Genomic DNA, 20,515 nt, shown 5'->3' with positions numbered 1-20,515 from the left:
ATTAAAAAGAAAAAATACATAGAATTAATTAAAATACCCATATTCCCTTTAAAATTAATTTAAGGAAGCGAAGTAATTTTCCACATATATGTATATCCAAACACAAATACATATAACTACATGCAATCAAGCGTAGTAAAGGCGGCCATCGTGAAAGAAGCATTTCAGAAATGCACCTTCACATTAGCCAGCATACTCCAACCCCGCAATTAACTCGTCCACTTCAGAAACGTCCAACACACAGACACACGGCCCCATGTGACCTTTAAGGGCAATTAACGCGACGTTAGTGGCTCCTCTTAAGTGCAGTGGAATCGGTTTCGACTCAGGTATATTCGGCCCTGCTAATCGCCTGAAACATCGTCCACCTACCCGACGAAAAGGTCTCCTTGGTTACTGGTCGAGAAAATGGAGATTCTGTCTCGTGTTTTCCACATAGATCCTACTGCCTTTCCACCTATAAATAGGGCTTCTATTTGAAAAGGCGGCAGTGTACTATCGAGTGTCTTGTGGACAACTTGTTACTCTCGAAATTTCTAAAGCTGTTTGTATTTTGTATTTACCAAGACTTATCCATCTTTTTTTCACTCTTTTGATTAAAAACATGCTTTGATCTTTCAAAAGATTCTCCGATCTCCTGCATTTTACTAAGAGAATCTTTAGTGTTTACTCTTTACTAAGAAGCGACTTTGACTTTTTTATTTCACTTTTAAATTTTACTAACAAGAGCGTTCGATTTCTTAATTTTATCAAGATCCTTCGATCTTTACGCTAAGAAACTGATATATCATCGATATCAAAAAGAACATCTCTCTCACCATGAAGTTTATGATCACATTGACGCTGCTTCTAACGATACTTTTCGTTGCTGATGCATTGGATTTGAACCGATTTTTCTGGCAAGGGAATCAACCGCAGATAACAGAGGAGGTTCAAATGATCGAAATCGTTCGATGGCGTCAACCAGTTTGCGTGGAACCTGCAAAGGGAGTATCGCCGTGTCTAGAAGGTCTGCGAAAATCCCAGTCGGAGTACGAGCGTGCCACCGGCAAAGGATTGAAAGGAGAAAAAGCTGGATACTCGATATTGACCGACGTTCAGTCGAAGTCGAGCGTGTCGTCGCTGGAACAGGAAGTTGCAAGCAAATTCGAGTCTCCAGAGGTGGTCACTTCGTTTCCTCTGGAGCAACTACAGCCTTCGCATAGCTCTGAAGAATTCTTCACAGAGAAACCAACGGAATCGAATCGGAGAACATCTATATTGTCGGAGGAACAAGAAAGAAACGTCAGGGAAGGGAAGCACCTTCCACATTTTGAGAAAGTGACCAAGCCAAAACAGATTTATATCACTAAAGTTCTGAATACTCCAGTCACTGCTACTTTAGTCGCTCATAATTGTCTTCCTGATATTGGCATACCGTTGTGTAACGATCAGGAAGAAAATATCGAACCTTCGAAATCGTCTCAGCATGTGAAACCTTCTCTAAGTATCGCCTTGGCTAATCCGAACGAAGATGGTACCTTAGATCTGCCCAGAATAATTCATAAACCTTCGATAGAATCAATCGATGAAATGCAAAGGAAGAAGCCGGAAATCGTCATCAAGAATCCTGATTTCGTTCAAACATCTACGAGTTTTACTTTGGATCATCCTAGCACCACTCGTGCCCCTATCTTGCAACATATTGTGATTTCAAGAGACGACAAACCTGTCGTTCCGAATGTTGTTCATAAACCTGTGGTTCTTAATAATCTCTCGCCTTCTCGTGCCTTTGAAGATCCAACGCAGAAAGAAAATAGTAATCAGTTTGCAGAGCCTGAGGATGGGAAGTCGTGGAAGGAGGGTGAAGTGGACGAGGCACCGAAGAAGCAAGAGATTTCCCTGGATCATGTTCAGGGTGTCGATAAATTCAATTTGGGAGAAGGCAAACTACCAGTTGAGGAAGCGATGCTTTTGGATTGGTTGAGGGTGACGGATAACGTTAAGGAAACTCAGGATGCCGCAAATCCTAACGAAGAGGTCGAAGTTAAAATTGCGACGAGAGAAAAGTAAAGAGTAAGCGTATATAGAATAATACGAAGATCAAAAAATTTAAAAAAATAGATCTTCAATTTATTGTACAAGTGTTTTACGCTTTACAACTTTATTCGTTTATACTTAACTCTTGCCGGTCGAATTTCTGGTATAGCTCACCAATACACCTTCATCATTACGGCCATAAAGCTGGTACAGTAAGAGGAGCTGTAATAGAAATAATAATTAACGGAGCGTGCGTCGCCCGCTGTGCGAAAATAATTCCGGCCACAGTCATAATCATGAAACTCGAAACTCTTACGACCTGAAAGTGTTAACATGTAACTCTTGATTTTCTGGACAGAATTCACAGAATAAAAATTTAGGAAATACACGCGTTCCATTCCAACCTTTTTATCTTGAACTCTCCAGTACTAATTATATTTTTTAATATATATAAACGATATTTCTAATCCTTGAGTTACATTTTCTACCTCTGTCACTAAGTTACCAAAAAAAGTTCATAGCTTTTTTAATAGTCGACGTTATATTCCATGTTATATTCGATGAGATTGGAAAGGGATTATTTATTCGGGACTTTCATAAAATGCTGCTTGATAAATAGCTTCCGTCGCATATTAAACGCATCGATTAACCAACTTTCAAACGTATGAACTCAAGTATATTAAACAAAAGTCAAACGTCATTTATTCTGTAGTACGCTTTATTCAAGCCGTCTTACGTTACATACAGCAGTAAATAAAATCGCAATGTCGAAACTTGCGATACCTCGTGCGCATCGCGCGCGCGTTAAGTTAAACCCTTAGCCTATAACGTCGAGGGAGACTCGTTGTAAGGGATTTGTGCCATAAGCGAAAACTACGTGTCAGACTCGTAGTAAAGAATTTATGCCATAAACGGAACCCACGTGTCTGACTCGTGGTAATTTACAAATTGCTACTGATTCATTATCCACTTTGAAATAATCAATTGTTTTTGTTAACTGATCAATTGATCATGATTACGCCCTAGACGTCTTAAAAACACCATTTGTCCTCAAACGTTGTTTATTATTTCACAATCCCTTTTGTAGCCCCTAAATATGCATGTCATAGAAAGTGTACATTTTGCGCCAGTTCGGGCACACGACCCAAGGGTGCACGACCCAACTTCTTGCCTACTATGGCTCACGCGATCGGCAGATAGCGTGTAGGCTAAGAGGTTAAAAGTTGCGCTATATCTACTCCTAGTCGATAGACAGTCGCTTAGCAATTATCCCTCTATGCGTTATCACTTTGTCGCCTTAGTTTACGTATCACATTATATATGTACTATTAATATCATACAGTAGAACTCCATTGATTCGAACAAACTTTTAGTATCCGATTTGCATGAATTTCTTTTACCAATTATATCCATCTATCTGAAGGAGAAATTCTAGATTTGTCCAACATGTTCATATGAATGTCATCCTACTGCTCTTAACATCAAAATGAAGCTTAAAAACTCTCGAGCTCAGAAATTCGATTAACGAAGTCATCGCGCGTAATCTAACCTACGTTCCACGTCCGTGTTTCTTTGTCTCCTGAGATCAACGAAGACGAGATACGTGTGCCTAATTCGAGATGAATGACACCAATAAATGAACAGTATGGACACCGACCGTTTGATCAAAGAAAAATCACGATCGATGAAAGGACGCGATCGAAGGTAATAGCTATCGAAGAATGCAGATTCTTATGCAAATTTATATTTTTATGAACGTGAACCAATGTAGAAATTTGGTTCATGCGCTACAATGCTTGCAAAAATTATTTCTACGCTAGCTTATTTTCGGACGAGACATACTTTTTCAATAGGTCTTACGCTTCATTTGCATATTACTAAATTTTCGTAATTATACGAATGTACTATTAAATGATATGGAATTTGTTACATTTGAATCTAATCAACTAGTACGTATAAAAGTGGCCTAATAAATATTTTTATAGTCGCTATCAACATCGTACCAAGTATTATACTATTTTGAATATTTATATATTTTTTATCCATATATGTTTTTCATTTATTTTGTATATTTTGCATATTACGCGGATTTTGTTCGATTTTATACTTCGAAATTTCCTGCGCATACATAAAAATTTGCAGTCTAGTAATTACCATTCGTATTCACGGGATTCGAGGTGAAACTCAAGGGGGAGGAGATATTCTCATGCCTTCCGCGGTGGAAACTGGCGCGATTTATCGGAACAAGGGATCGAGTCGAGACGTTTTTCCATGCATAGACAGGATTGGAGAATGGACGAAGAGAAGAAGAAAGGAGAGGAAAGAGGAAAATTGTGAGAAGGAGAAGAAAAAAGATAAAAGAGCGTCGGTATCCACGAGTCTGGCTTTAACCCTACAGCTTTTCAATCTGTCAGCTCGTCTTCGTTGACAAATTTCGTTCCAAATTTCAAGCAGGATCGAGGACAACGGATTCCTCTGGCGAATATTTACCCTATTGCTTCCGTCACGTTGAAGCTTTCTCGAGAAGGTGACGGGCGATTTTTACGATCTACGATTTATTTTGTGATTTTTCCTCTTGATATCGCGTCAACGCTTTGCCAATCGTACAGCGAAGCATAAGTACGTTCAACGATATGCTGCGGTTGTAAATTGTATGTATTCAAAATTATGTTATTGTTGACTAATTCTGTAACGATCGATGGCGGTTTCCTATTTCGTGTAAAATTGTTATAAATTCCGCGTGGATAATCGAAATATTCTATCACGTTAACAGAATATGTTATATCATATTAACGCAATTTTACAACTTCACTATATTGTTGGACCTACTATAATCGTTAGTAACGAGGACATTATTTCTGGTTTTAATACATCGTATTTGTATTATATTGTGTGTACCGTATTGTTCCCGTGAAAGTTTGATACATAAGGTGAGAATATTCCAATATTGGTTTCTCGCTTAAATTTCTTATAAATTCCATGTTAGACGATTAATTTACAGATTATTTGCCGCGCAAATATTCGAATTCTTCGAGCTGTGAAAACCCCAATTGGCAAAGCGTTAATCACAACGCGACCATTCGAGGTCTCGATGAAATAACGAGATGTAAAGCCGAATCTCCACAATTTTAATCGTCACACTTATCGAATTTATGGTAGAAATTGCAGGTGCATGCATCGAAGTCTCATTTCTCGTCTTCTTAAAACGAAAAACCTTAACGTTTATGAAAATAAAAAGTAAAGGAAATTTTTGCCGGAATTCTGGCGAATTCAATTCGATATCGTTCAAAGTCGTTTCGTTTTGCGAATCCTCGATCATTCGCAATTTCTTAATCCTTTATTGAAGAACCAGAGAACATTGTTGCCGATTGATAACGTTAATATTGTTCTTCGAAAAATAAGTTCCCACTTGACAGTTTGATCGTGCACAGTTCCGTAGTCTACTTGGGATTATCATAATCTCTTCTTACCTCTACGTTCTTCCCTCAATGTATCGTTTTAACCTAGTCTTTCGATCGAAACGTTTTCTTATACGTACTACTGTCTTCTAAACGACGACGATTCCACGCGATTTCGGTACTTCATTCTCGACGCTGTTTCTGGCGACACGGTTTTCTGCCATGTCGATTTCGAGCTATCGGTCTTACCATAAAAATCGTTATTTACAGATGCAACGTTAGATACTTTACTGTAACTTGGAATTGCGATATTCGAAACGTCTTCGCTGGTATCAATGTCGATAACATTTAAGCTTTTAAACTGCTTCTTTTGACTTTTAGAGGTAGCAAACTGGTTCGTCATCGAACTCAAATTTTCTCCATTATGCCTTAATTTTTGTACGATCGTTTGACCTGCAATTCCACGAGTTTCTGTCCCGTCGGTAATTTCCTGCGCCGAAGCTGATATCATTATCTCTCTCTTTCTTCTGAACGCTCCGACATTCTTCTTCGTGACTGGAAAATCGTGAACAATTCCACTGTTATCTCTGTTCGTCCGCGCGTTGGAGATCAATTCCTGGAATTTCTTGGAATTGTCATAATTCAAAATTTCATTCACAGGTTCCTCCATCGTCTTGCGTTCGTATACTACCTTATCGTTCGGAATTGCCGGAATTGCTGGAGTTTCCGGAATTTCGTGTAGTCTTTGATCAGCAACATTGATCTTCGAACGATCGTGGAATTCTTTAGACAATAATTTCATTGAGTTTATTTTGTCATGGAATTGCAGGATTGGAGGATTGTCTACACTTGCAAAAGACGGCGTTTGTGACAGGGTTTTTCCAGTATTGAATGTGTTCTCGAGTGTTCTTCGTGGCTGATCGACCGATTCGGTGGAATTGGCATTGCTGGGAATGAACGTGTTCGGTGACGACCCGTTTGTATGGCTTATATTAGCCGCAATTGCGATCGGTGTCGTTGCCTTCGTCGTGGCCGCGGTCATCAGCCCTTCCATACGATCCTGAATCGATTCGAAGGAAGCTTCTTTGAAAACGCGTTTTTCCTAAAAATGATAAATTTCACGATTAACGTGAGAAGAGGAGCAAGTATCATAGGTAAGAAAATCAAAGAAAATCAAAGAATATAATTAACATTTGCGGAATAAGGGAAAAGTAAATGGAATTTTTTTCTAGGAAACTGAAGGAAAACGACGAAGCGAATATCAAGATTTTGCAAATGAGAAAAAGTTGAAGAAAATTTCAAAATCTTTTGAGAGAAGCTTGCAAGAAAAAATTCATTTAAAATTCTGCTGAGAAACGTAGTAGTATCGTGGTAAACTTGTGTTACGAAATAGGAAAAGATATTACTTCACGAATATCCATGCTTGATTACTTACGTTTCGTGTTTTAGACGAAACATGATTCCGCAACCGCGTCATCATGCTCAGCCATCGAGAATAATTGAATTTCGGAAACACGAACGGTGGCTTTGTCACTCCTTTCACGGTGAAGGGACGGAATTTCTGTACATCTACGATTCTGTCCAGGGAAATTCCCTCGCAGGAAGGCATTGAAAAGGGTATCCTGTTTAACGATTCGATAATTGCGTCATCATAATGTAATTCTAACATATTAATTCCGTCAACACTGTTGGATGAATAATAACATGTAGCATAGTATTATATGTATGCGATACCTATATTATTATATATTTAACGATATCGATGGAATTCTAACATGACAATATTAATGGAATCTGAATTTTAATTGTTGTAAATTTAATTTTTAAATTTTAATTATTGTATCTCTACAGAATTGGAAAGAATTATTTATACCTCGTGCATCCTTGAGTCACTTATGTTTTATAATACTATTAAATTATATAATAAATTTATAATATTATATTGTATATAATATATACGATGCACGAAATATACACAATTTTTCCTGATTCTATAAAGATACAAAAACTAAAATACAGATTCCATTAACATTATTAAACAAATAACGATGTGTGGTGTAGGAGTGCGTGAAATACGTACGCTTCTGTTCAATTCAATGAAAAAGATGAGAAACTAGAAATCGAAATCCATCGACATTTTTTAGTTAGATTTCAATAAATATCGTTAAATAAATGAATAGTATAAGCGATTCAATGACACGTAACGGGCAATTTTTATTTAATTCGATAGTAATAGGCGAGATTAAAGTCCAAAAGGGTGGAATAAAAATATTGTTTCCTTCTGTTGCTGAATATCTTATCGATAAAAGATTGGAAGTAGGGAAGTAGAAATTTTACCTAGGTGGTAGACAGCCCTCGATAGTATAAACTACGACGTCCATCGTGGGTGGAACGTGGACGTTTCTTCTCGAGCGTTGCATTGTATCTTTGTTGAAAGAATTTGGACTACTTGTCAGATCCTCGATCGAGTTCAGCATCCTAAAAAATACAGAGTAATTTTTAATATCGCTATATTTTACGTTATCAAAGTTAAGAATGAACGATTAACAATAGAAAGAGGTTTTACAATTTCGAAATACTTGATAACAATTATAAGCAGGCTTTCAACGTGATACTGAAGATCAGATTACTTCTTGCATATTGATATTTACCGTTTATGACAATGATTTGATATTTTGAGATTCATTTTCTTACGATACCTTTTTCTCAATATTTTTTTAATTAATTTATTATATTTAATTAATATTAATTTATTTTTTTAATTATCTTTTAGATACATGTATATGCATATGTGGATTTTTCTGAACTTTTTATCTAATATTCTTTATTTATTTTCTTCTTTTATTTTCTTTGTTTAAGGAGAAAATTCCCATTTGGATGGAATCATGATCGATGCTTTGAAATTTATACAAACACCACTTTATGATCCTCCAGCGAGGCCACGCCAGCTAATGGTTTAATACTATTCCATCTATCAGTGTCAAAATCCTGATATTCCAGTCAAAAATTAATATAGAAATTCTGATATCGAAGTAACTCACCATTTGACGTCGCAAGCTGGTAGATCGGGATCAACGAACAGGCATTCGTAGATTGTGGAGGACGTGGATCGCGGCTCGAGGGTTAAAGCGCCGGACAGACTGTTTCTCTTGGAGGAATTTCCGTTTGTGCCGCGTAGCGAAAGGGATTGACTCGTCGAGTGCATCAGGATGTGGAGCACAAAGACCACCGCGAAATTGTTCCTCATTGTTCCCATTGTCCGTGAAAAAGTCTCCTCGCGTCTGCGGAAAGTTCTGCAACGTCGGTGATTACTCTTAATAACGTTAAGATATTGCTGCCAAGGAATTTTCGTCGTCCAACGTACGACCACCTTGTTAACTCTATTTGTCTGTGGTTTAGAAAATAAGAAGTCGTTTATCTTCCTATAAAACTTGAAAGATACGCAATCCTTTCTGTCTGCTTCTTTCAACTATTGTATTTTTTTACTCTCATCGCTGTGTATCTTTATTTTATTACGCTATCGCTGGTCTGCAGATTTTTATGCAATTTCTCATCTTTGAGAATATAATCAAAAAAAGTAGAACCTCGATAGAAAATTGAGTTATCTACCTATGTATAATGCTTAGGATAATTCATGTTTCTCGATATTACGTGCAATTTTGCAATTTTACATTTCCTGTAAATGCAGAAAAATCCGCATGTCTATCGCGTATTAGCACAGCAGTAAAATAAAGTTATACAATCAAATTTTAATACCATAAAATGGCGCGTGGCTCGTAAATAAATTCTTTGCTCAAAAATATCAATCACGCTGAAATACAGCCAGTCTCTCTGAGTAAAGAAAACACGCGACGAGATTAAAAGGTATACACTTCGCAGCCGTTTGAATCATGGCTGTGGATAACGACAACCACTTGGTAATCTTTTCGAGATCAAAGAAGCCCGAAAATTCGAAAGGACCTCGTTACGAAGAGATTGCGAACCCGTGAAAATTCCCTCATAAATCGTAACACCGAAGGGAAGGACGACGAAGCTCAGGGTCAAACGCGAACCAACAAATTCTAAGAAATCACCGGATATCGCGCAACTTCCACTAGAAATATTGCAGAACGTCTACCAAGCATTCAGGCATTTCTGTAGAGGAAAACAGACCAAAAAGCTACAATATTCTCGATAAAGTGACTCGTAAATAATTTTCATAATTCGGAAGAGAAGATTGCAGCTTGAATCTTAGTAGTAAATAATGTTAATAAATTTTCTTGTACGTATAGAAAACTGCGAATCATAGTAGTACAAATTAGTCCACTACTGTCTCTCATGAAATTGTATTCTGTTTGTTATCGTAAACAATCGATTACATTCTCTCGTGTGGTGGAAATGCGTCGCGACAAAGGACGGAGTCGTAACTTAATTAATTATGAAACTAAAGGTAACCGGTACTTTTAAGAATTACAGTACGCGATTAAATCGAAATCTTTAGTTACTTTGTCATACTATGCAAAAGGAGTAAAAAATGTCCTCTCTCGTCTCCTCTAAAAATGTTCATTTCGAAGATATATGGTGCTATCTAAAAAACCACGTTCGTAACTCAGAAACTACAGGACATAAAAATATCAAAACGCATCCATACGTCCAACCCTCTGCAATACAATAAATTTCATTTGAAATATTTCTTCGTGAAATCGATAGATATCAAGTTATTTCGGATGATCATTCATTCTTACTGACTCACTCCGTATCATTGTCAGAGATAATATTTTCCAACGAATAAGTTACATCAATTACGTTACATTTCGCGTAATCGTAATTATTCTCGTCTTATATTCAGCAAGCACGAGTCCAATGAAATTTTACGATACCCATCGGCGATACTTAACGCGCATACGCAAAACGGTTGAGCAACAATTTTCGGGGTCGAGGGCGGTTTGTCTTTCTCAACGTGACGCCGCCAACCGATTGAATTTAACCCGTTCAATGTTTCAAGGGGGTCAACATTACTCGTCGATGGAAACGGTTTGCCTCGGCACCCATTTTCCTACGATCTATCTGCGCTGTACCACTTTGACCAGCGATAACAGCCGAATTATCATTGTTAACCAGCTATTAGCGGGTCTGGTGTCGTTGCATTAGCGTATCGTCTAGCCCGCATTTATTCAAGCGCTCGTTTCGTCGACCGCGATCTCTCACGCCTGTTTAATTGTCGGAATTAATAAAGCATCGAGGCCACTGCGTTTCTATCGGTTATACGCGATAAATAATCGGAACGTTCGCGCGGTTAAAAATCGACAGAACGGATATGACGCGAAACTAATTGACGTTGATCGCCCACTTCTTTCCTATCGTTAAACCATTCCTTCGCTATTTGGAACGATCTAACGCGATTGTAATGTTTCAAGAATTTCCGCACAACGATGGAATTTATTGCTGTTACTTGTTGGTGCCTCATCGTTTAAAGTCGCATTTCCTCATATATTATTAATAGACTCGGATATTTATGTATCTATGGAAACCTGTAAAAATGCAAACACGATACACGATATTCTAAAGTATAAAATATTGAAACGGTAGTACTCGTTGTAATATTTAATACGTGAAAAATATCTCTGTCGAGTTTCTATTTATTTCTTTAGCAGAGTTTATAGAGGTATAATTTGCACGAATATCTCATCTAGACATTAGAAACTATTTTTTCTTAAATAACGCACACGTATGTCCTCTAATTTTTACTCTAGGCTCTTAGTAGCCTGAGTCTGCTGGAAAAGCGTTGTTTCAGATAATCATTGCATTTTTTTTAGATTGCAATTGATTTTAAGACTGTACAAGTTGCAGATGCAGTTGATCCGTTGAATATATGATGGATTAAAAATCATAGTGATGTAACTTCTTTTAATAGATCATCCCTTTAGTTACGAGACTAACCAAGTTATAATTTAATTAATTCTATCTTGCAATGTACTTTCATGACTTGAACAAGTACGACGAATTTTCTTTTTTTTTTTTCTTTTTTTTAAAAAAACTAGCAATACACTTCTAGAAAAGGCATCGATGAATAGATATGTTTCATGAATAGATATCCTATTCATTATCGTAATTTACACCTCGTGATTATATGAAACGACAGATAACCGCACAGGTAACCATAAAACCATAGAAGCGTAACGAATGACAAGATTTATATTCGCTTTATAATCCGTTATATTGACTTTATAATCCTGTGTTACTCTATTTAAATGCATATTAGTGCATATACAGGGTGTCGATAAAATTCTCTATTTAATGGCTTAGGCTCAAATATACCCTTTGTTCTTCAATTTGTATTTATTTCCCTCCGACTATAGATACGTATACTTGTACTATGTATACTTTCTGTACTGCAATTTCAAATTTGTTAATCACTGTTCTAATCATTTGTCGTATTAATTATCAAATATCATTTTTAGATGTTAATTATCAAATTATCAATAGACCGTGGATTTTTATGCATTTATAAAAAAAAAATTGGAAGTGAAAATTTACAGAAATTGCACGTAATACGAAAAAATGTATAAAATGTGTCGAAAGCGTAGAGTTCTCTTAACGCTTGGTAGGAAAAACAATTTTCCACCGAGTTTATACTTTTTTCATTGTACTCTGAAAAATACGAATTTGCATGAAAACTCGCAATTTTCGGATCATCGATGACATCTCCGCCGCATTTTTCCAGGTTCCTTCTGCTTCGAGCAAAAAGCAGAAGCGACGCGAGCTTCGTTACGGCGTTCTCTCGACATGAACTCGAGCGTAGCAATCGAAAACCGGGATTGTTCCGCTCAGTTTTCTGGTAAACAGAATCATTATGTCATCTACGACTGGTTAGCGTGATAACGACACCGTCGGCATGTTCCTTCGTTCACGTGTCGGCCTCTCTCTTGTCACGTGTAAATGATTTTCATGATCGTACCGGTTAATAGGATTCGTCGATGTCGGTCAACGATTTCCGCCACGTGAAAATCGTGTCTTTCCACGCCATAAATCGTTCTGCGTTTCTTCTCGCTGATCCTCCAGGGAACACAGAATCGTTCTGTGAAATATAGAAGCCGCGAACTGAATCGAGCGATCGATATGTTTCTGTTAAAGATCATCTGGTTGCTTTCGCGAAATTCATCGTGTAGAGAGTACACGGAACAAGAATCGAGTAATTCTTCTGGATCTACTTTCTCGTTTGCTCGAATCGTTGCTCGTTATCGCTTGATTAACGCTCACAACTACGAACGAATAAAATACGAAAGTTGCGTTAAAGCAATGGAAATAAATAAATAGTTAAAGGCATGATTTTTATCCATATATCATGTAAAGAATCGTTCAAAATCTGCGAAATGCACCCTTGTAAATCTATGAAAAACACATGTTGCTCGTCATCATTGATCATTTTGCTAGTTCTAGCGTTAAAACGTTAAGTTTGTAACAAATCCTCAGATCGTTTTCTACTCTCGAAGGAGAGAATACTACAGAAATGATGAAAATTTGGCACAAACAAGAAATATAACGTTGCGATGAAACTATTCCTTAAGACGATAAAGATTACCGTTATGTATATATATTTCTCTATTTTTCCAAGGAAGAGTTCTTTAATTAAAAGTGAACAAAGTAGAAGACAGGAAGAGTCGATGCTTCTAATTTTTAATAGAACGCGTTCGTAGAAACGGCTGCGTTCTATGGACGCCGTAACATCACGTAGAATTACATAATTCTCCGGTTGGCTAGATCCATCTATGAGTCTGCCTACGAGCCGTATCTCTCGATCGACTATGCGAACGATTATTTGCGAGCGAGTCAAAGATCAAAGCCAGAAGCGATTAACAGCTGGGATTCTTCGAACACGACCCATGCTCTCGTGAAATTCGAACGATTTACAAATCTCTGTTCTCTTCCTTCCCCTCTCTGTCTTTCTTCCTTTTTTCTTCTTCTTCTATGTTACTCTTGTATTATAAACTATGAACTATAAACCGATAGATTTAACTGGATTACGAACTATGAAACGAAACGATAGGAGATCAAACTACGAGGTCACCGACGAGTTACAAAAATCGGAGAACGCGAGAACGACCTGCCTTTGTATCTGACGGGGATATTCCTCGAATAACAAGATCGTGTTTACGCGCGATCCGCGCGCGACGAACTCAAGGAGGAAGCGTCGTCGCGACCATGATAAAAAGGAGACTCGTATTTTAAAATAGGAGTACACGAGTTTAGATACTTGTTGTATACGGCTGGTCGTTATCGACGCTCACAGAAACACGGAGTGGCAACATGAATCGTGGCGGCACCGATCGTTGATCCACGAATCCCACACTTCGCGAGCCAATAAGACAAATTTAGAATTAGACGTACATAGATCACAACGAATTTCTTGGTAATTTTATCGATGGCATACTTGTAGGCGGTGTCGATAGGCGACTATTTCAGGCTTCGAACGTACGTCTTACAATTTCATCTGGTCTATCGCAATGCATATTTGAAGAAGGAAATACGAATAAAAAGCGAGATTAAAACGAGTGGTAATCTTAAGGAGAGACGCGATCACACATTTTGACATACTTATTGATAGCATAAACGGGCGTCGATAAACGTTCTACGTTTCACAATACGACCCCGTGTATCGTAATATATTTTTCAAAATTTGTAACAAATCAACTCATGGAGCAGAATAATTTGTTCGTTTCGCGGATGAACATTAATCTTCTACTTGTGCAATGAAACCGAGAAAGCGAGACAGAAAACGAAGATTATCGGTTTCGTATACAGATTAACTCTATCCTTCTTTCCAACCAACCAACAATAGCGATTCCAAACGTTTGATCTGTAGTGTGTCTCCATTAAGAGAGCAAATAGTTTGCATCAAACGATTCACCGAATCGTGTCAACGGTTCTCTTTATCCATTCTCTTCAACCAGAGAACAATACTATATTACGCGGTGGCTGGTATTTCCCTTTAAATCGAAATCCCTCGGATCTCGTCAGATGTTTAGTCAGACTGTTTGCAAGGAATCGTCATCGCTTAATCGCGTCCATTCTACACATCGTCTACGATGGTATGTCAAACTTGTTGTGTACGCCAACGTGCACCTGATTTCGAAGCGTTTAGTACCACGTTGCATTCCTCTGTGCCTGCCCTCCGTGCGACAGATTGCCGCACGTCACCTTACATCATTGCCACCGTGTTCGTCGTAATAATGCCATTACACTACGATACCAGCCGTCCTCGGTTAGACGATCGATTATTCTAATTGCGTTAATAACCGTGGACAAGCGTTTATTGGCAGACATGGCCAATGCTAGCCGGAAACAGCCGTCCACTGCTGCGAATCCGCATGATTTCGGCTCCGATCCTCTTGTGATTAATCGTTTTTAGGGTATCGGAGGATGGATGGAACGTTCGATGAGAGGATACTGATCGATTGCTCGCATTCTTTCGTTTTTGTTTTTTCTTTTCTTTTTCTCTTGTGGTTCTACGGTCAAGTTTATTTATTGGGTCTAACGACGCGAGCAATTTTTTTGTTGTTTTTCATTTAAGAGCAAATAGAAGACGTATCATGGGAACAGGTTTACGGTGGATTTTATCGCGGGTTCGATTCTACGAGTAAAGTTTTTCGGTAATCTTAGACTTAAGAGGAGAAAAAGAAACTACTACGGATATAGGTCTATGGTTAATTTTATTTTGGGTTTAATGGAGCGAGTAACTTTTTAGGAGTTTTTTGTGCAACGAGAGAGAGAAGATAGTGAAGAAATACAGATTGAAGAATAGTTTGTTAACTATCGAAGGAAATAGTTGCAATTGAAGAAAATATTTGAGAGAATAAGATGGATGGTTTGAGATAGAATACGCTATCTTTGTAAGTAGAACGATAAACAGAGTTGCACAATTTTTTTAATTTTCGACTAATCGGATGATTAGTTATCCTGTATAAAAAAGAATTACTAAAGTAGAAGAACGATTGAAATAAACAACTTTTTTCTGATAGGAACAAAATTTTAAGATAAGCGTTAAAATAGTTACGTATAAAAATCACTAGTATCATCGCATCGACATTAGCGTGCTATCGATACTCTTGGTGGTATCAATTGCTAAATAATAGACGCACAGAAAATTCCACCTTTTGCGAATAAACTGAAGCATTCTCCCCCAAAATCGTGAGTCATCGAGAAAGATCTAATTTGTCGTTTTATCGCGGTAGGTCGGTTTCTCGTTGTGCGGTTGCACGCCTCGCTAATTGTTTATACTCGAATGGTCGTCCGATATAAATTGCATCGCGTCGAGACGTATTTTTAATGGTTCGTGGGCGCGCGTATAAATAGTATACCGTGCCGATAACCCGTTCTTTCTTTCTCTATCTCACTCTCTTCCTCTCGTTCCTCCATTTGCCACGATCGAACGTTTCTGCTCGCGTTCTGATCGCACTGCCGTGACCCTAGTATTTACTACTCTCTCGTTGCTACTATTGCGTTTACTACAGATCTTGTTGCTATTACCGGGTTACTTCTTAACCCGCCACCAAACCAATTTTTCTTCTAACCACGAACGTACTAATAAAATAATACAAGTTACGACACTCTACGTTTGGAGACAGTAAGAGGCTGAGCATAATTTGAAAAGTAACGATAGATAATGTTACAGATTGTAGTACACTGTAATTGCAATTTGAAAAAATCGGTCGAGTTTCGTTGTTTTCGTTGAAACTTACACGGGCTGCAATATCCTTCATTTCTCTTAGGAGAACGCGGTAAATGTAATTTAAAAATGGAATATTTAGATCTTTGTTTCAGCACTAAACCTAATAATATCATAGCACGACCTATGATACGCCCTTTTCTGGTTTTTGATTGTCAAGCAAGTGGGATTTGACGAAGAGTATTTTTGTAAGTTTCGTTGTGAAGGCTATTAATGTTACATATTCATATTGGCGCTGATTATGAAGAGTATTTAATCAATTAGCTGTTGAGATCTCTTTGAAAAATGTGTAGCTAAAACGTGTGGCTAAAAGCAAGCGATGACGGGTATACTCGTCAAGCACGGAGTATGCCTGGCTTTTATAATGTAATATTAAGTTGTAACGAAATGACTGTTTTATTTTTTCATTTTATTATTCACAGGGCTCGTCATAAAGCAAAATATTGCAATTTCTTCATAAAGAGTATACTCGTTAAAAACAGAGCTAACTGGTCAGAGAAGGCTATTTGCATTCTACATAGAGCGCAACTTTTTGTTCTTTCACGGTTAAAGAAATAATATTTTATACGACAGCTAAGGAAATATCTTGTAATATTTATATCGGCGAATTAATTGGTTAAAGCAATGAATATTAAGCTACACAGAATGCCACTCAGTTTTAAAGATTTCATCGTCACTTTCTAATTACGATATTCTTCTAATCCCAAGCCTCGTACTATTTCCGTACAGAAATTTCCTTCGCTGTCTTCGTGTCCAAAATCGACCTCATAAATATCTCCACATATTTTGAACACCCTATACAATTCCTTTAACAATACTATCGAACCACCAAAGAAGATAATCCGTAGAGTGAAATTTTCTGTACTACCAAGTAATGCACGAATCTTTCATGATCTACACTAAACGATCCAAGACCTCATCCTTATTACACTATCGTCGACCTAGTTCTTAACTGTTCTAAATGCATTTTTTAAAAACGTAGAATTAACCAACCCACATATGTCTCGTTCTTACAAAGGTTACAAATTCCCGATAATAGGATGAAAATTCTACTTGGAAGGCATGAAATATTCAGCAAGTATCCTTCATAGAGTCCTAACTCCACACAATGCTATTAAACCTCGCAAACTTTAAACTCGGTTCTCTCGGTTTACAAACTAGTGGAAGTAGAATAGTTAAAAACTAGAGCAACGGAATGTTACACGCGTAAGACCGCTTCGTCTAATTGGAAACAATTGGAATATATTATCGATTGCTCCAAGAGCAAAACACCGGCTACATAGCACGATATCTGAGAATCTCGGCGAAGGTTCTTAATCGTCTCGTAAAGGAATATTCTATCACCGCGAAAACAACTCGCTGCTACGTCTAATGTCTTTCTATTTCTTTCCTCTAATACTGACATCAAATGGAATACGAAAGAGGCGGCGACGACAGAGCGAAACAGAGAATAAATTGCTACCTGATTGAACGCGAAAGCCGGGGCAAGCGTTGAAAGAAATTTTCAAATTGCCACTGGTCTCACGCTGAATGAAAAGTAAATTGGATCAGCGTTCCTCCGAGGGCCGCGGCGGCCGTCACTTAATAGAAATGCAGCATGGAGGAGGTTAAGGAACACCAACTTTTCCACGAGTTCTTATCGAGCACATTTTTAATCGGGCCTCGTGTACGGCATTCTGTGCCGAGCTTGTCGGTTTGGGGTCAGAAAAATATTCCCGGCGTCTTGGTAAGGTTACCAAGCGTCGCGAGCGGATTTTTCTTTCTTCCCTTACGCTACTTTCAGTCCCCTGAGTCGCCGCCGCTTCCTCCGTCACTTCTTCCCGTAATTTGCATTTTCTATATGTCCCAGAGTGTTTGTAAATTCTTGCGATTTTAGTGGACTTTTGTTGACATGATTTTAATTTTTTTTTTTTATTTCTGGTAAATGACATTCATTAAGCGTTTTTAATAATATGGTATTAGAGTTATTTCTTGAAAGACTGGGGAGTGAAATAGGAAAGCTTTTTGGCGTTTTCTGTAGTAATAGAAATGGTGTTAAAAATATTCCTTGAAAAATCGCAGGGTGAAACAATAAATTTTCCTGCTTTCTTCCATTTTTTTTTAGCAATAGAAATAATAGAAATGGAAATAATATTAGAAATATTCTTTGAAAAATTAGCTGTAAAAAGCGATATAGAAATGTATTTTGAATGGAATACAAAGTGTCGGATGATTCGAATCAATCAGCCAGATCGCAATTTCAATAGCCAAAGCAATAGGTAAAACCTTGCAAACTCAACTTTCATCATTTTAATTGTAAATCAATGGAATTACACAAAGTCTTCTTACCCAAAAGTCGCTCAAGCAGGGAAGAACCCTCCAGAATAAGTCTCGCGATTAATTAACTCACTGCACATCGACGTTCTTCCGCGTCTCGCGTACGTGTCGATGTCCACGTTCGAAACAGAAACGATCACTACCCGATCACTCAACAGTTCCACGAAAACACGGTATCTCGACGTTCGTACGATCACGACACGTATAACTCCAAATAATACTAGCTTATGGTAAGCTTGAAGCAATTGAGTGATAGCCAGGAGCAAAAGCAGAATTTGATATTTTCAATGGTTTTTAATATGAAATTCGACAAAAAGTGATATTAAATATTAAATATAAAATTTAATATTAAATACAACAGAGATTAATATTAAATATTAGATATTATAAATTTAACATTAAATAGAAGAAAAATTAGTATTAAATACAAGGAACTGGTTACTACGATAATCCCAAATTAGACGAGTTTGACGGAATACTCGAAGGATAAGTTTGATATTGGATTATTTAATATTAAATACAAGGAATAAATATGGTTATCGCGATTCTGAGTGGACGAGCAAATAATTATAGGGAACGTAGGGAGTGGAAGGATGGGAAAAACACGTCGCAGGAATCGAAGAGATTCGAGAGGAAACGTCGAACGTCCACGCTGACGTCGAGCGTACTACTACGCGGTTCCACTCACGATATGCCAGTCGAAAGAGATTAGAACAGCTGGTTCCAGGTCCCTACCACGAGTTTCCCCTAACTGCATCATGTCATTCGCGATACCATCGAAAATCGTGAATCATTGTGATCTTCTCATTCGATCGGCCGGACTGATCGCTCTATCGATGGAGAGGATAATTTTCTCTGAGCTTAAAAGCAATTTACTTCTCTTCCCTGTTGGGAGATTCCCATTTTCGCGAGAGACTCTGAACACAGATTTTTACTTTTCTTGTAAGACCAGGGGATTCCAATGTTTATTTGTAAATTATTAGATTTATTAATTCGAAGATAGTGGATCGTACATCGTGATAGGAATATTGCTGATCGTTTCAGAATTTTGTCAGATTTTTTGAAAGGCTGGAATAGTAGAAAAAAGGCTGGGGTTTGGCCTGGATTATTAATCTTATTTTTGAATCTGTATTTTCATGAAAAGGTAATAATTAAAATGTAGATATATGATAATACGATGATACAAAGTATATATTATTTTTCATGATTATCAAAGCTGTGTATAGCGGAGTGTTAAAGCACGATAAAATTGATTTCGACGTATTAATCGGCGTATGTGCATTTTAATTATTACGTTATTTATTACTTTATTAATTATGTACGTTATTCGATGTGCACGAATACAGCAAGCTTGTTATTACTACGAAAAGGTGCAAAATTATATATTTCATATGAGAAGTATCAATTTTGTAACTTTTCGATGTTAATTAAGTATTTTTTATTTCCCTTGATTATCGATTTATCATTTCTCTTATACGATTACTTCTCAACGGAGAAAGTCGTAGAAAGTGACTCAGCTTGTTACAATTATTTCTGAATAAACGCGATGAAAATTAATATCTGGATCGGTAAGTCCGTAAGAGTATAAGCTTCCATTAGAATTAATAATTTTTATCGATAATATGTAACACGATAAGTCAATAATGTTTCAATCATAAACCGAGTGCTTGTCGTCGTGATGTCAGTGAAATTAAAAATCCTCCGCTAACGTAATCGTTCGTATATTAATTTCTTTAATAGTTACTCGGACTCGGAGTTATAAATACGCTGAATATATAAAAATTCGATAAACGCACGTAGTAAGGAAATTGCAGTCGGTTTCAGCGTACAGTAATAGCCAATGAAACGAAACTTTCGTGTCGACACGATGACGACAAATTTCTGCAATATCGTATCGAAATATTAATAAACAGAAAATAAAAAAGAAAAGAAAAACGAAAGTAACAGCGAAAAAATGCGCACACGAGCTTCTTTCTATCGTACTGATGACCTAGAGGTCGATCCAGTCGACCACCATTGATTTTATCTGAGGTCAAGAGACAGCATGAGTGTTCTACCGTAATACTTCTACGTAATC

The 20,515-nt window shown here is 37.4% G+C and overlaps 1 protein-coding gene across 1 annotated transcript; it reads right to left on the bottom strand.

Annotated features, from left to right (window-relative positions):
* Positions 1-2,719: 2,719 nt before the first annotated feature.
* On the bottom strand, positions 2,720-19,128 carry LOC122569113. Its single transcript, XM_043729652.1, has 6 exons — positions 18,867-19,128; positions 18,451-18,673; positions 8,459-8,710; positions 7,755-7,895; positions 6,853-7,039; positions 2,720-6,519 (listed from the first exon to the last, which is right to left on the bottom strand). Exons 3-6 carry the CDS (start codon positions 8,671-8,673, stop codon positions 5,557-5,559), a joined length of 1,506 nt encoding a protein of 501 aa, XP_043585587.1. The 5' UTR covers positions 8,674-8,710; positions 18,451-18,673; positions 18,867-19,128; the 3' UTR covers positions 2,720-5,556.
* Between the last annotated feature and the right edge of the window lie 1,387 nt (positions 19,129-20,515).

Source organism: Bombus pyrosoma, linkage group LG7 (genome assembly GCF_014825855.1).
Source record: "Bombus pyrosoma isolate SC7728 linkage group LG7, ASM1482585v1, whole genome shotgun sequence".
In the NCBI taxonomy this organism is placed as follows: domain Eukaryota; kingdom Metazoa; phylum Arthropoda; class Insecta; order Hymenoptera; family Apidae; genus Bombus; species Bombus pyrosoma.
This window is presented reverse-complemented; position numbering and strand designations above follow the sequence as displayed.

What these genes read in the sequence shown, in the direction of transcription:
- LOC122569113 (XM_043729652.1), bottom strand. Translation starts at nt 8,673, where the DNA reads ATGGGAACAATGAGGAACAATTTCGCGGTGGTCTTTGTGCTCCACATC. An exon ending in CCAGCTTGCGACGTCAAATG is followed by an intron (nt 7,896 to 8,458) that starts GTGAGTTACTTC and finishes TGTATTTTTTAG; the next exon opens with GATGCTGAACTCGATCGAGG. An exon ending in TTTCGTCTAAAACACGAAAC is followed by an intron (nt 6,520 to 6,852) that starts GTAAGTAATCAA and finishes TATCATTTTTAG; the next exon opens with GAAAAACGCGTTTTCAAAGA.